Here is a 15,445-nt window from a genome sequence, read left to right as displayed (position 1 = left end):
AGGACCTAGGATTCCAGGGTTCAAATCCCCACTTGGGAAGGAATCTCACAGGGTGACCTTGGGGCCAGTCACGGTCTCTCAACCTAAACTGCCTTGCAGGGTTGTTGTGAGGGGGGAATGGGGGAGAACTGTGTACGACACCTTAAGCTCTTTGGTGGAAAGCTGTGTAACAGAAATAACCAATACCTTGGGCAGCAAAATATCTTGGACCAGCTCTGCTTTGGAGCAACTTCTGTGATAGCAAACCCCAAGTCCCTTTCCACTTGACAATTTTTGCATTTCCCCCCTCTGTGTGCTTAAAGTGAAGAATGGAGAAGGACAGGCGAGAATGGCAAAAGTCTGTTTTTCTTCTCCTAATGTGGCCCAGAAGCAGACACACACCCCAGTCTCACATTTGCCACAGTGGCAGGACACCTGTCCTGTCCTCATCATCCACCCCCAGCCACTCTCTGCCCCCATTTGCAGACCCCCCCTCTCCCTCGCCCCCCCCCGCACTTCCATTTATAGCCACAGCCCAGGCTGCCCTCCCTGACTCCAACCCAGAGGCTCTTGCATTGCTGTGCCTGGAGCCCTCCTCCCGCTGCTGCTGCTGCTGCTGCTCTGAGCTGTTGTGAGCTGGTTGCTTTTTCTGTGTGTGGAGTCACCCACCTCTAGGAGGAGGGTTGCAGCCTGCTGCAGTCCCTCCTGGCAAGGCAAAAAGTTTATTTGACTTGATAAAAAAGAGAGAGAAAGAGAGAGGAGAAGAAAGAAAGTGACGTAAAAACATCTTAAAGAGCTCTTTGGCAGCAGATTATCTGGGAATCGGACCATGTGAGAAGAAGGGGTGTACAAAAAGACAGTCCCCGGTGCAAAGTGACCCATAGGATCCAAAGCCAATGTAGGTGGGATTGGTGAGGCCGGCTTGGATGAGCCAGTGCAGGAGAAGAGCTCCTGAATCCGCTGGGACACGCCAGGTATTTTACGCTTTATTCTCCCCCCACCTCTTCCAAATGCAGATGCCTAAAAGTGCCCTGTTTGGTGATTATGAGACAGAAGCTGGGGGTGGTCTTTTCCTTCCCCTTCCCCAGCAGAGCTAATTGTGCTTTTGCTCATCTTTTTCGATCTTGATTTTTTAAAAAAAAAACAAAAACCTGAGATGGCAACGGTAATGCACACCAAAAAAAGAGTCTGTATATATTTGCATGAGAGGCTTTTATGCCCCTGCTGCACTTAAAACAGACAGTGAAATGTTCCTGCAGCTCCAAGGGATGGGGAAGGGACGGGGACAAGGGAGCCTTTTGAATTTATTTATTTATTTGTTGCTGTTTCAAGTTTTGCTTGAGTTAAGAATGTGTTCCTTCCTCAGCTTTTCTGTCTGTACATGCTTGCTATCTCAGTTATTAGTGTCAGCTCTGAAAGACGGGTGAGCAGCGTGTTTCAACCAGCTTTTGGCCGAGTGATCGGAGCAGCCCTTGGCCGTACTGCAAGATGCAGCCTCCTTATTTTAGAGAGAGGGCAGGAGGGAGAAAAAGTGTGCTTTAAACAAAAAAATTGTAGGGACAAGACATTTCAAACAAGAACAACAATCCAGTTAACTTGGGTGCCTTGCTTTTCATGTTGGTTAAGACAGGAAAAACTGCAATAAGTAAGCTTACCTGACAGCTTACTGATGTCAAAATATTTCATATTTTCACAACACCTCTCTCACTCACACACCTGTACAGGTGAGAGGGGTATGTGGGTGTCCTCCTCCTTATAGAGCAAACGGAAGGAGCTTATTTTGGTGACAAGTTAATGCCTCACTTGAACTGGACAGAAGCGAAACAAATTTCACAACATGCATGGGTCTATGAAAATTACAAATGTGGTATAAAGTGCAGGATGACGGGTGCTTTTGACCTCCAAGGACATTAAAAAGATTGGGCAAGCTGAAAGGGAGAGAGATGCAGCAGATGTGGAAATATCTGAAAATATGTTTGGGATTCTTTTGTTTCTTAAGACAGTTGCAAAGACATATAGGTGGCTCATTACAGCACAGGCAACAACGGACAGGACCCTGGCCCCGGGGGCCATACCTAGGCATGAGGGAACGAGGAATGTCACTGTGCCTTCTTAGTTCCGATCTGCTCTCAAGGAAGATGGCCATCAAAAAATAAATATATCCCCTCATTCTGTTTTTGACCTGTTTTTAGGACTTTGGAACCTGGTGGGCTAATTTAAAAGTGATTCCTAGTACACGTTCTCACGTTCTTGGCATTACAGTGCCATGCCTCTTGATAGCACAGCTTGGCTCTGCCTCTCGTGGGGAACCAGTTGAAAATCTGGGAATCAAGAGTACATATGCTACTGTGACTTTAAATTTATAAAGGACCAGTCCAGTGCAGGGAAGGGCTGTGGCTCAGTGCGTAGAGCAGATGTAGGAAGTCCCAGGTTCAGTTCCCAGCATCTCCAGGGCAGGCTGGGAGAGTTCCTTGCCTGAAACGCTGGAGAGCTGCTGCCAGTCAGTGCAGGCAATATGGAACTAGTTGGTAGTTTCTTTTGCCTTGGCAAATCTTCCATGCTCTTTTTTGCATTGAGTTTTAAATGGAAACAGGAGTATAGATCAGCCTCCCCCAACCTGGTGCCCTCTGCATGTTTTGGATTACAGCTTGTGAACCGCCTTGTGTATAGCAATATAGAAAGGTGGTATACCACATAAAAGTGAAATGAAGCTCTCATCGGCCTCCAGAAGTGTGCAGGGTTTCTGGCTCAGTTTTCCAGCTGGAGAATAAGCTGCCTTTGAGAGCGTTAGGCGCAAATGCACTTGACATTTTGCTGGGTGTTCACTTAGGTTAAGGGGCAACAATATGCAAGCTATTTGAGTTTCACAAAGCTCTGACTGAAGAAGAATGCTGTGGAATGCAAAAGCTTGTACACGTGCTTCACCAACTCTCGAGGTACAAGGTAGGTTTTGAAAGATATATTAAATCACAGCAGTGGCAGCCTGGTTCAGAGAAATGGTCCACCACCGCAGAATCCTCTGCCACAGAACGAGGATCTTGGCTTTAGATGGCTTTAAAGGGTCACACGATTTCGTGGAGGGGTAAGACTGCAGAAAGCTCAGAGACAGGATAGCCAAGTGGAACCTGAATGCCCAGAGGTGGTTTACCTCTGAGTAAGTTTCTGGGAAGCAACAGGTAGAAAGAGAGCTGTTGCCATCATTTCCTACTTGAGGGCTTCCCAATGGAGCCTCTGGCCAGCCACTGTGGACACTGGATGATGGGCGAGATGGGTCCCCTTTAGGGACTGATCCAGCTGCAGGGGGACCGCTGTGTTCTTACACTAGATTGTGCCCGGCACTTGGAGACATGCAGAAGTGTGTGAATGCACAGGTTTCTAAGAGGTACTTTGTTCTGTTTATTGTTAATTAATTAGAGTGCTGAGGAACTTAATGAGATGTAACCAGTGGTCTTCTTGGGAGAAACAGTTCGTATTCCCACAGTCCACAAATTTCTTTTGGTCCTTTCTACAAACAACAGATCTTCCAAGGCAGAACATTTTAAAGTTTGTTTTCTGCTGTGAGGGAGCCCGTCAAGAGCTGGTCTCCCTCAAGCTGCGCACGGCTTGAATGTGAAAAATAGTGAAAAAAGGTCTTTGCCCAAAGGAGTCTGGAATTTCCACAGATTTGTCAGGAATGCAGACCATAATAAATAACAATAACAATAAACATAGACTCAATTGTGGAAAATTGAAGGTTTGTGCTTTTCTAGACAATTGGCTCCGGAGCTTGTTGTCTAAGCTGGGAAGAACTTCAGAGACTGTTTTTGTTCTGACTGGGAAGCTATGATTGACCCCCAAAAGATACTAAAAACAAGCTTTAAAACACGGCTGGCACTTAGCACACAGGCAAAAAGCCACCGCACCCCAGTGCATCTGAAATGTAAGGGCAGACGAGGGCGGAGGGAGAGGAGAGAGAAAGAGACAGGATGAATGAACAAGTCAAGACTTCACAAGCGCAGCAAGAATGAAGTGGGGAATGGTTTCATAAATGGACCTACAATCTTCAGGAAAAACAAGGTTGAGGTCAAGGAAGACTTCTTAGAAGTGAGGAGAGGGAAAGGGAAGGAAGTAATCTGAGCCAAAGTTTTGGAGTGGCAGAGAAGCATGACCTCAATGAGGTTTGCATGGGGCTGGAACAGATTTTGAGAGCAAATCCCATCCTTTGGGTTTTAGATGGAAATGGATGGATGCCTCTGCCTGAACCCAGAACGCGGTTCTTAAAGGTTGCTATGGGGTGGATCCTTCTCTCTTTTAGGGGAGGTCCATAACTCTCTGGTAGCAGCCTCTGCTTTGCAGGCATGAGCCCATTCACTCCCAGCACCTCTAGTGAGAAAGGGACCAGGGAGCATGTGATGCGAGAAGACCCTTCTCTGCATGGGGAACTGCAGCCAGTCAAGAGTAGACAACATTGGGCCAAGTGGACGAATCACCAGATCTGGTAATATGGCGCAGAATGGTCACAGCTCAGGGGGCAGAGTGTATGCTTTGCAGGAATAAGGTCTCTGCTTTGATCTCTGGTCTCTCCTGTTAAAAGGATAAGCTAGCATGTGATGGGAAACATCCTCTCAGACTATGAACCCAGACACTGCTAGCTAGAAAGACCAAGAGCATGACTTGGTATGAAGAGATTGCTCTACAGCTTCCATCCCTTCTGTGACATTGGAGGGGTCACTTTATTGCACAGACTGTAGCCCAGGTAGGGATGAATGTATTTGTCTATTTCTCTTAGTTTCTCATTTTTCCAGCTTTAAATTCAGTTCTCCATATTTCTGCGTTAACTTGCAATTATTATTATTATCTTTAAAAGTCTTAATGAAAATTAATCAGCAAATTAGGACTGAAATTTCTCATAACATACAGATTTTTTGCCAGTGATTTCCCTTCGCATAATGCTTCATATGTTATTTTCACAAATGTATGTGGTTTTTATGCACTCCAAGCAATTTTTCATGCAAAATATGTGTTTGCTGAACTGCACCGCAAATTTCAGGTTAGTGTGAGAATTTCGAAGGACAGTTGTGTTCCAGTTTGCTTTGGGAAATTGCTAATTTGCTAGTTTTGCATTGAAATCCAAACTGAACCGAATTCCTCCCCACGGTAGCAGATTTTTGAAACGTATTTTGCTACACCCTGTTCCAAGCATCCATTCTTCCAAAGGAAGTTGGCTCCATCTAGCACTGAAGACTCCCCAGTGAATGAAGCAAGTGCTCTTGGGCATAAAATGAAGCGCAGTGACCTAAGGCATTTGAGTTATGTACTGAATCCAAAAGAGAAGGGAAATATTATCTCACAAAAACAAACACAGACCCACTAGCCCCATTCAAAGAGCCCTACTTTCTGGTTCTGCTGCCAAAATGGTGGGGGTGAGGCTGCCAACCCCTATCGGACCACAATCCATGGTTGGTGGACTTGGCTTTTGTAAGTCAGGAATGTACCAGCCTCCATTAAATTGTGTGCATGTTTGTGGGTGGGTTTATTTGTTTTCTTACCACTGGGTGAGGGGGAGAAATGGTTCTCTTTTTTTTGCAAGTGAAACTGGGGGGAAACTTTTAAGCTGTACTTTGATGAAGATGTGGTGTTTGGCTGTGAGGGGCCCAACAGACTGGCCTCAAAGACCAGCTACCTATCCCTGGCCTGCAAGATGCATTTTAGATGCAATTGCCTTGGCCTACGGCAAAGTTTCCTTTTGCAAATAAATCACCCTGAGTAATCCCCACTCAAAGCTACACGAACTACAGTTAGATAACAGCCAGGCTACCCATATACATTCATTCCTGAGGTCGGGAGGACTCTTTCCCATGAGAGTCTGAAAAACTGAAGGGGTGAAATCTCAGGTGTTATTTTGGCAGGGGTCTGGCATGGGTAAAGTGTGGGTAACTACTAAAAAGGCTCCCTAAAGCAAAGTCTGGATTCAACCCCTGCAGGATGCATCCTACAGGAAATGCTTGATTTTTAGAGTTTGTTTGGGGGGGGTTGTTAGTGCCAGGACTTTGTTAGTGCCAGTTCTTGTGAGGAAAACTGAAAGTTAAGGAGCATCTGAGCTTACAGAAAGTGCCTTTTCCTCCTCATGAACTTAAAAGCACAGCCAACTTCCACACCTGGAGATCGCTGATTAGATGTTGTTTTCTATACTGACCCCTGGCACTTCTCCTCCATAGCAACCAACTATCAGCCAAGAGGCTTCCTGGGTAAAAAGTCCATTCCCATCTTTGCAGCTAAGGGGCAAGGGTTGCATCTTGGTGGTATTCATGCAACGGGTCTCAAGTTCACTCCACGGCATGGGATAGCGTTCTGCTTGAGAACCTGGCAAGCTGATGCCGGTCAGTGTAGACATTATTGAACTAGATGGACATATGGCCTGATCCAGGCAGCTTTTGCTGAATAAGTCAGACTACCCAAACGAATGGGGGGACCCTAATGGCTCTGGGGGAGGGGCCCATAGCTCAGAGGCAGGGAGCCTGCTTTGTGGGCAGGAGGTCCTGGCTTCAGCCTGTGGCATCTCCAGGTATGGATGGAGGAGATTCCTGCCTGGAACAGGAGACAGCCACTGCCAGGCTACATGGGCAATACCAACTGAGATGAGCCAATTGCCTGACTCTCCATAAAGCAGCTCCCCATGTTTCTAGTCAGATCAGCCCTTTATTAACAACCTAGGGGACTGGAATGGGACGTGGGTGGCGCTGTGGGTAAAACCTCAGCGCCTAGGACTTGCCGATCGTATGGTCGGCGGTTCGAATCCCCGCGGCGGGGTGCGCTCCCGTTGCTCGGTCCCAGCGCCTGCCAACCTAGCAGATCGAAAGCACCCTCGGGTGCAAGTAGATAAATAGGGACCGCTTACCAGCGGGAAGGTAAACGGCGTTCCGTGTGCTGCGCTGGCTCGCCAGAGTAGCTTCGTCACGCTGGCCACGTGACCTGGAAGTGTCTCCAGACAGCGCTGGCCCCCGGCCTATAGATGTGAGATGGGCGCACAAGCCTAGAGTCTGTCAAGACTGGCCCGTACGGGCAGGGGTACCTTTACCTTTACCTTTTAGGTGACTGCAATCTGTTACCACAGCTCAGTGGTAAGCAGGGATTTCCCCCCCCCCAGCCGGAGCTCACAGGATCTCAGCTCTGGCACCTAGAGAAATAGCACTGGTGATAATGTAAGCAGAGGGTCTCGGATTTAATCCCCAGCATCTGCAGAAAGGCTCAAACCACTGGGAGCCGGCCACTGTAGATGCTATGCTGGAGGGCCCAGTGTTCTGCCTCATATATCTCCTTCCCATGTTCCACAGCAGAGAAGCCTCTTTCCCCTTAGCTTGCCTCTGAGCAAAGGTGTGCCTGAACCCTCCAAATGTCTCCCAGAGCCCCTTTCAAGGCTTAAGCTGCGCTTGAGAAAAAGAGCAGCCCCAAAGCCGGGTGCACTTTCCAGGTTGTATGTTTTTTATTAGTGGTGCTTCCAGCTGTTGAGGAACAGCCAGCCAGCCTGTGTTTGCGTAAGAGTGACCTTTCCAGCGGCTCAGAACAAAAATAGATAGTAATAAACTCTTATCCTTGATGCTGTTCCCTGGAGGACCTGGAAAGTGTTGGGTGGTGACGGGCAGAATGGCAGATGGCGAAGGAGCCAGCCCCAGGGGGAAGTGAGCCCCAAGGGGTTTAGTGTAGTCTTTGCCAAGCTGGCACCCTCCAGATGTTTGGACCACGACTCCCAACATCACCATCAGCTGGGACTGATGGGACCCATGGGCCAAAGCATCTGCAAAGGCTTGTTTAGTAGATACCTGCTGCCCCAAACTCTTGACATGGCTGCATGGTCTTTCTTTTTTTAAAGGTGCCTGGGCAGCCTGGCTGTTAAGCAGACCAATCCACAGTTAGACGGGCTGTTGCTTACTTGCCATCAGCCGTCCAGTCCTGGGCCACTTGGAAAATGTTTTTTTCCGTATCAGCCCATAAATTTGTTGATGCTATTTTTCTTGATTTTTTTTTTTTAAAGTGTGAAATCACTTTGGGATATTTTACGGGAAGCAATTCATAAATGGAATCAAATATAGAAATAAAACAATATAGAAATAATAGAATGGCTTAAAGCACTATCCCTGCATACATACGGAGGCTCCATTCAGATATTGGGTTGCTAACTGTGGTTGGTCTCCTCCTTTTTGGAAAGCTGCCTTAAGGTGGTGGCCGTCAACACGTCCTGTGGCAGCGAGCAAATTCCATGAGCAAATCTGAAACTGCCTATGGAATTGAGCCGTAATTACAAATAAGTTACTTATAGGCATATAAAAAAGATGAGGCACTGGGAGGATGTGACTCAGCAGGAGCCCAGGGTGGCCTTAACCGAAGCTGGCTGTGGAACGGAACGTGAAGATGATTGCGGAAAGTTCTCTCCCAGGGTGCCTGTGACTGGTGGGTCATTCTCTGCCATTCTATTAAGTCCAATCCAGAGGCTTAAAGTCCACCCGGGTTGCCTCTCCGCAACTGTACCTGGCACTGAATTGCTCTTGCCCAGGTTGTGAAATCACTGGGCTTCCAGTCCCCGCGTGGTTTTTATTATTTTCGGAGGCTGGCTGAGCCCTCCAGTGGCAGAGCTCCGAAAGGATGTCCCAGGCGTGGGATCCTCACGGGAAAAACTGAAAGTGCTCGGTCTCCTGCTCTGTGCTGTTCAGGGTCTTTGTAGATAGCTGAGTGCTAGTTGATGATTAACCAAGGTATGACAATTGCAACATGCGCATGGCCCTAGAGATCCAGGTTTCTCTGCGTGGGAAAAGGAGCTAGCAGGTGATTGCATGGGGAGCCTTCTCCATGCCCTGGAATTTCAGGATTCAGCAGGTACAAATCCTTTCTTCTTTCTTCTCTTACAAACTACTCCCACCTGGCCACAGCCGGGAGATGCTGATACTGGATTGTGGATTAGAGTTCTCTGATTTAATAAGGCTCCTGTGGGCTGCTTGGGCAGATCCTCCCCATTTCCCCCCTTCACAACAATCCTCCAAGGTAGGTAAGGCAGTGACTGTGGGCCAAAGGTCCCCTGGCACTTCATGGCTGAGTGGGGATTTAAATCCAGGTCTTGCCAATTAACTCCACAGGATGTTGCTGTGGGATGATGAGGCTGATGAAAGTTGTAGCTAAAAATGTCTGGAAGCCACAGCTTGGTGACGGCTGGTGAAAACCTTTACTCTGCCTATAATAGGAACTGGCCAGGTGTCCCTACTCCTCTCCCAGAAGAGCATTGGATGGAGACAGGCAGCCCTGTCCCCAACATCTGACGATCTGAGGGGTGTCCTCTCTTTTAACTGTTTTAGCTGCATGCTGTCCATAGATCATTGGTTTGCCCAATGCTTTTTCAAAGAAGCCACTTGCGCTAGGCTTGTCCATCACAACACCTTGTGGTGTGACATGCCATGTGTCAACGATATGCTATGAACGGAAAGTGCTCAGAAGCTACTTTCACGTCTCTTGGGATGCTGCTCATAAGTCCCAAATTATGAAAGCTCCTTCATCATTCATACTTGTGGTTTTCGGTCAGATTCCAGCACTTAAGTGAGCATAAGAAATACAGCTGTTTGTTTAACCTATCACATATTAAAGTTATGTAATAACCAGCAATTGTCTTTTAATAGAACGATAGAATTGTAGAGTTGGAAGGGACCCTGTGGGTCATCTAGTCCAACCCCCTGCAATGCAGGAATCTCAACCAAAGCATCCAAGACAGGTGGCCGTGCAGACAGATGGTGCCCAGAACTGCACACAATACTCCAGGTGTGGTCTGACTGAGGCAGAATAGAGTGGTACTAGGACTTCCCTTACTTACTTATAACATACAGAAATGCATTAGGGGAAATTACTTGCAAAAATCTGTACATTAGTCAAAACTGCATACAAAAATCAGTTTACTGGGGAAGATTTGAAATAAAGTGCCGAATAATTTTCATGAGGATTTTTAAAAAAAACAAATTTGCAGATTGCTGTAAAAATGTGGAGAACTGAATGTAAAATTGGAAAAATGAGAAGCTGGGAGAAATGAAACTGAAAGATCCTTCCATCCCTTCCTGTAGGTAAGGCTCAATGACCCAATGTGGCACCTTCTCCAACTAGCAAGTCATATACCGTATTGGCCCGAATATAAACAGCACCCGCAAATAAGCCGCACCTTTAAATTTCAAGAGGAAAAAAAGAAAAAAGATAATACCCAAATATAAGCCACTCCCTTAAAATTGGGTTACTGGGTGAAAATTGCTGTGAGCCAATTTAAGCCTTTGATCTTGCAACCCCGCAAAGATTACCGTACAATCGCTAAAATCGCTACAATCCTGCAGGCACTCAAGCTCGCAAATTGGCAATAAAACATTTTTTGTTCAATTTTAATGTATGTCTGTTTCAGATGTGATATCGTAAAAGCCAATTTTTGTAAGGTTGTGAATTTAAGCTGCACTTTAACTTTTCATGGTCGGAATTTTGAAAAAAAAAGTGTGGCTTATATTTGGGCCAATACGGTACTGTAGGAACATAGGAAGGTGCTTTACAGCATCTAGACCAGAACTGCATCATCTGACAGGCTGCAGCTCTCCAGTGCCTCAGGCAGAGAAAGGTCTTTCACATCACCTGTTAATCCATTTTGACTGGACATGCAGGGGTTTGAACCTGGGACCTTCTGCAGGCAAAGCAAAGTGCGCTACCACTGAGCTCCTTTCACTCTCTCAGGAACCGATGATGCTTCCTTATACCAGGTCAAACAATTTGCCCATCTAGCTCCCTGGAAGCCAATATCTGGGGTCTCCAGCAGAGATAATTCCCATCACTGCTACCTGAGACCTTTTAACTGTTGGGGTTGGATTCAGGACCGTATGCATGAAAAGCAAGAGGTTCTACCACAGAGCAATAAGGCCCCATCCAAACATCGGCAAAGTTTCCACAATTTTTGGTGCTCATCACAGCACACCGTATCCCCACAATCTCAGGGTGGACGGTGGCTGAGGGGAACAGAGTTCTCAGGGGGAGGGAAGGGTGTGCGTTCATTTAAATAGCTGCAATTATGAGTTTAGAATTCTGCAGCTGGGAGGAAGGAAGGGGCTTTAAAGAAGCTAATCTGGTAACGCCAATGTTCAATACGCAATGCTTTTTAAAAATCAAGCAAGCACGACACCACAGAAATTAAGAGGGATGGATACATTGCTTTCATATTTTGCTTTATGCCAGAGGAAGTCAATACCTCTGAATGCCCAGGATGTCTGATTTGCGCATCCTCAAATATCTTGGTTTTATTTTTCTAAAACTGCTTTGCACCTAACATAAGGTAAAAAGGTAAAGGGACCCCTGACCATTAGGTCCAGTCGTGGCCGACTCTGGGGTTGCGGTGCTCATCTCGCTTTACTGGCCGAGGGAGCCAGCGTACAGTTTCCGGGTCATGTGGCCAGCATGATTAAGTTGCTTCTGGCGAACCAGAGCAGCGCATGGAAACACCGTTTACCTTCCCGCCGGAGCAGTACCTATTTAGCTACTTGCACTCTGACAAGCTTTTGAACTGCTAGGTTGGCAGGAGCAGGGACCGAACAACGGGAGCTCACACGCCGTAGGAATTCGAACCGCCAACCTTCTGATCGGCAAGACCTAGGCTCTGTGGTTTAACCCACAGTGCCACCCGTGTCCCTTTGCACCTAACATAGCGCACCTTAAATGTTCAAAGCCAGCTTGAATGTTCAACCGTCCTGTAAATTAGACCGGTATTATACTCCCCACAGTGAAGACTGGGTGGGACAGAGGGAGTATGGTGTGACTTGAACCACAAATGCTCTGGCTACGGCACTGCTCACCCAGCACAACAGCGTGGCTGTTAGATCATTCTTCCCCTATTTGGCCAGATTTCCGTTGGCACAAGACCTACCTGATTATAAAAACAGAAGGGAGAGGTTATTACAAATAATGGCCGGGTTCCAAAGAGCTACTTTGGGCGCGCCTGAGAGTTTGAGTAGGTCAAATCGTGACAGCAGGTAGCAGCAATTGGACACGAAATCAGAGCATTTGTGTCCACTGAGAGGGACCACAAAACAGAATGAAGAGAGGGTGGCAAGGATAGATCCTTTAAAAAATACTATTAAAAGAAAAAAGAAAAGTCAGTGCCAATTAGACTGTCATTGCAGGGGCAGAGGGCAATAGCAGCGTCTTTTCCTAAAGTAGTAACAAGAGGGCCAATCATTACTGCAAATCTGGAGCAAGATGCCAGTAATTGGACGCTGGACTAAGTGGGCTTTGCTCTGACCCAGCAGGGCTCTTCGTATATTCTTAGGAAAGGGCCAATTAACCAGATGGATGCAACTCCAGGATGGAAATGGGAACTGCACAGACCTGGGTCTGCTTCCTTGGGATAATAATTGTTATGGCTCTCCTCATGCTTACATGGGAGTAAGCCCAACAAAAAACCCAAGGCTTGCTTCTGAGTAGGTGTGTATAAGGCTGTACTGGAAGAGGAACATTTTGTTCTGCCTGGTAATGTAGAGTTATCAATGTGCACAACATAGGGCGGTATTCAATGTAAGTCATACTCTAGAGTAGACTTACTGGAATTAATGGACTAACGCAGATCCATTAGTTTCAGAGGGTCTACTTTGAGTAGAAATTAGTTGGGTGCAAGTAGTTATTCTTACCTGAATGTAATAGCAATGTCTGGCCCTGCTGCAGGGAAGGCATTTTGAGGTGCCGTTGAAGATTACATTCACGCCACTGTTTGGTGCCATTTGAATTTTATGTCCGTCAATGATTCTTGATTTGACTTTAACCAATTAATTGGTTAGCTAAATCAAGTTTTTAAAATTATCTATTGACAAAATGGCACCCCTGATTGAATCGGACTTTTTAATATAAGTTAATTCTTTTTAATGTAAGTACTCATTTAAAAACAAACAATTACGAATGGCAGGCAAAATCTTAGGAAAGGCTTTTCTTTTTCACTCCCTTGAGGAAGTTTTAAAGAAAGCTCTTGTTATGATATATGCAAGCCCCCATCTACAAACTAATACAGTATGCTTCCATCCCCTTCAAAACCAATATTTCATTCATATCCAAATTAACTGCAGGTAGTATTGGTTGAATGAATCAAGTGAAATTCACACAAATAACCAAATCCTATGTCTGAGCTTTTCTTCTCCATACCTCAACTTGAATGTTGGGGGGGCTGGGCTGGGGGGGTCACAAGGATGTTGTGCAAGTAAGTAAAATGAAATGATTTGGTGACAGTACTAGCAGCAGCATCACTCACCCCAGTGCCTGCCTGTTCCTTGCTACTGGCATATAGGGCCTGCCCTATTATTAGGTAGACTGAGGCAGCTGCTTAGGTAGCAGATACTGAAGAACAGTGTATCAACCCACCCCCATTTTGTCTGAGCTTCCTAAGCTGTCCTGGTGCTCCAAGTGTGGTAGAGGATGCGATCCCATTACCACCACTGAAGTAAGAGTCACCCTGGTTGGGTTCTGTATATGGAATGGTGAGAGACCACTACCTTGTCCTTCACATTATACAGCAAAATGCCTTTCAGTACCTGCATCATCGCACGAGCTGAACATTGCCTTCTACAATCTTGCCGCTTACAATTAGTCTTCTATCTCATTATTAAATAAAAGAACAGAAGTGTTTCATTTCTGTACGCATGTTTATGTAAAATAAGACCATATAACCGATCGATAATCATCTTGCCATTTTCTTTTCCCCTCCACAATTAAAATGTTGAGCTGCCTGTTTCCTCCAACATGTTGCAGGGCCCACAGCTGAGCCGCTGATGCTGGAAAACCCACAAAGGAATCTGTGGCTGGAAAGGCGGTCCTAGTGGAAGTCCCCTGCAGATGGATAGGAAGGCTGCCTTCTAACCCACCGGAATGGAGAAGGCAGCCCCCAGCGAGACCCAGCCCCTCGCGCCTCCAAAGGCCTCGAACTGTAAGGAAGGGGATGACTGCTCAGAGAATGGACTCCTGATCAAGATCACAGAACCTAAATTCCAACTGGCGGAGGGTGCAAACCAAGCCCACTCTAGCCAGGGAGAAAAGGAGGAGACCACCAGCCCTGTGTCCAATGGGATTTCAGGAGCCCAGAGCCCAAGTCCTTGCAATGCGACAGGGGGCAGCGAAGGCACCCCTCCCACACCCGCTGCTCCCATGACCACCACCCTCTGTGTGGCAGAGGGTCAGCAGCAGCTGATGGAGCTGGATGAGAGGGAGACTTGGAGCAAGAAAGTGGACTTTCTCCTCTCGGTTATTGGCTATGCAGTAGATCTAGGAAACGTATGGCGCTTCCCTTATATATGTTACCAAAACGGAGGAGGTGAGTGTCCATTGATTGATTGGATTCAATATTTGTAGTCTGCTTTTCCAAACACAAATGTTGAGCTCAAAGTGGCTCACAAGAGTCAGTTACCCTGCAGCCCCCCTGCTTAATCTTGGCACAGCACTGGGGCCTTGCTCCTCTAACATATACTTGGGGGTGGAGCAGGATGGTGGTGCTGTGAACTAACATCTGCCCCCCCAAAAAGAAATCTGCAGCACAAAGCAAGCAAAGGCCAAGCGAGAACTGGCGGTAAGGCCGATTGCAAGCATTTCTTTGCAATTAAATAAAGAATATGTATATATATTTATTTGCTTGAGTCTGAATTCTCTCATGCCACCCAGCATTCCCACTTAAAAGATGCTGACAGGCAGGGCTGGGCAATAGCAGGTTTTCAACACTGCAATGTGTCCCCAGCCAAACATTGCAACCTGGTGATATGCAGCAACAAGCTACGTTGGCCCCAGCCCACAAGGCACGGGGTGAAACTGTCGCAACTCTCACTGCAGGAGCTGAGGGGCTTTCATCCCAGCGCCTCGCAGGTCAGGGACGATACAGCTTGTTTGCGTTGCCCAGCTGCGGGATGGGAAGGCTCCTGCTCCCCAGCTGAGTGAGCCCTATGCCTCTCCAGCTTCCACGTGAGGCACAGGGGCTCGCTCAGGTGGGAGAGAAGCGGGAACAGTTTAAAGAAGCTGAGGAAGGAATAAGCTGTATTGGCCCGGCGATACAGCTTGCTCCTCCCTCTGCAGCATGAGGGGCAGAGTGCGATGGCGACTTCATGCGCAGGTGAAACCACTGCTGCTCCTGAGTCCCTCTGCTACCAGCGGCTCGATGTTGAACGTGGCACTGGTAGCAGAGGGACTCAGGAGCTGTGTTGGTTTCACCCATGATATACTGCCAGGTGAAGCCGCCATGCACGGTCCTGGGCGATGTATCGGTACATTGCCCAAGCCTACTGACAGGTTACAAAAAACAACACACACTCCAAGTGGACTCTAGCATGGAAGCAACCTGTATTAACTGAGGGATTCTTAAAATCGCTCCTGGAGCTGTGGACAAAATAGGGAGCTATCCCTAAAATAGCCCCATAAAGGCTGGGCGGCATGAAATGTTGACAACCGGCTGGAGAGGAAGATA

The 15,445-nt window shown here is 47.1% G+C and overlaps 1 protein-coding gene across 6 annotated transcripts in view; it reads left to right on the top strand.

The window, feature by feature from the left end:
• The first annotated feature begins 544 nt into the window (after positions 1-544).
• Positions 545-15,445, top strand: part of SLC6A4 (solute carrier family 6 member 4) — a 36,196-nt gene continuing 21,295 nt past the window's right edge. The window contains exons 1-3 of one of the 6 annotated variants that reach the window (XM_082201805.1): positions 8,720-8,829; positions 9,962-10,055; positions 13,750-14,308. In XM_082201805.1, coding sequence (XP_082057931.1) covers positions 13,867-14,308 — 442 coding nt within the window. In that variant the 5' untranslated portion in view covers positions 8,720-8,829; positions 9,962-10,055; positions 13,750-13,866. Of the gene's footprint in view, positions 954-4,336; positions 4,457-8,719; positions 8,830-9,961; positions 10,056-11,037; positions 11,090-13,324; positions 13,479-13,749; positions 14,309-15,445 lie in introns of those variants that run through there. The other 5 variants (XM_082201801.1, XM_082201804.1, XM_082201803.1 and 2 more) reach the window with 5 other exon arrangements.

This window comes from Podarcis vaucheri, assembly GCF_965113315.1.
Source record: "Podarcis vaucheri genome assembly, chromosome: 15".
Taxonomy (NCBI): domain Eukaryota; kingdom Metazoa; phylum Chordata; class Lepidosauria; order Squamata; family Lacertidae; genus Podarcis; species Podarcis vaucheri.
This window is presented reverse-complemented; position numbering and strand designations above follow the sequence as displayed.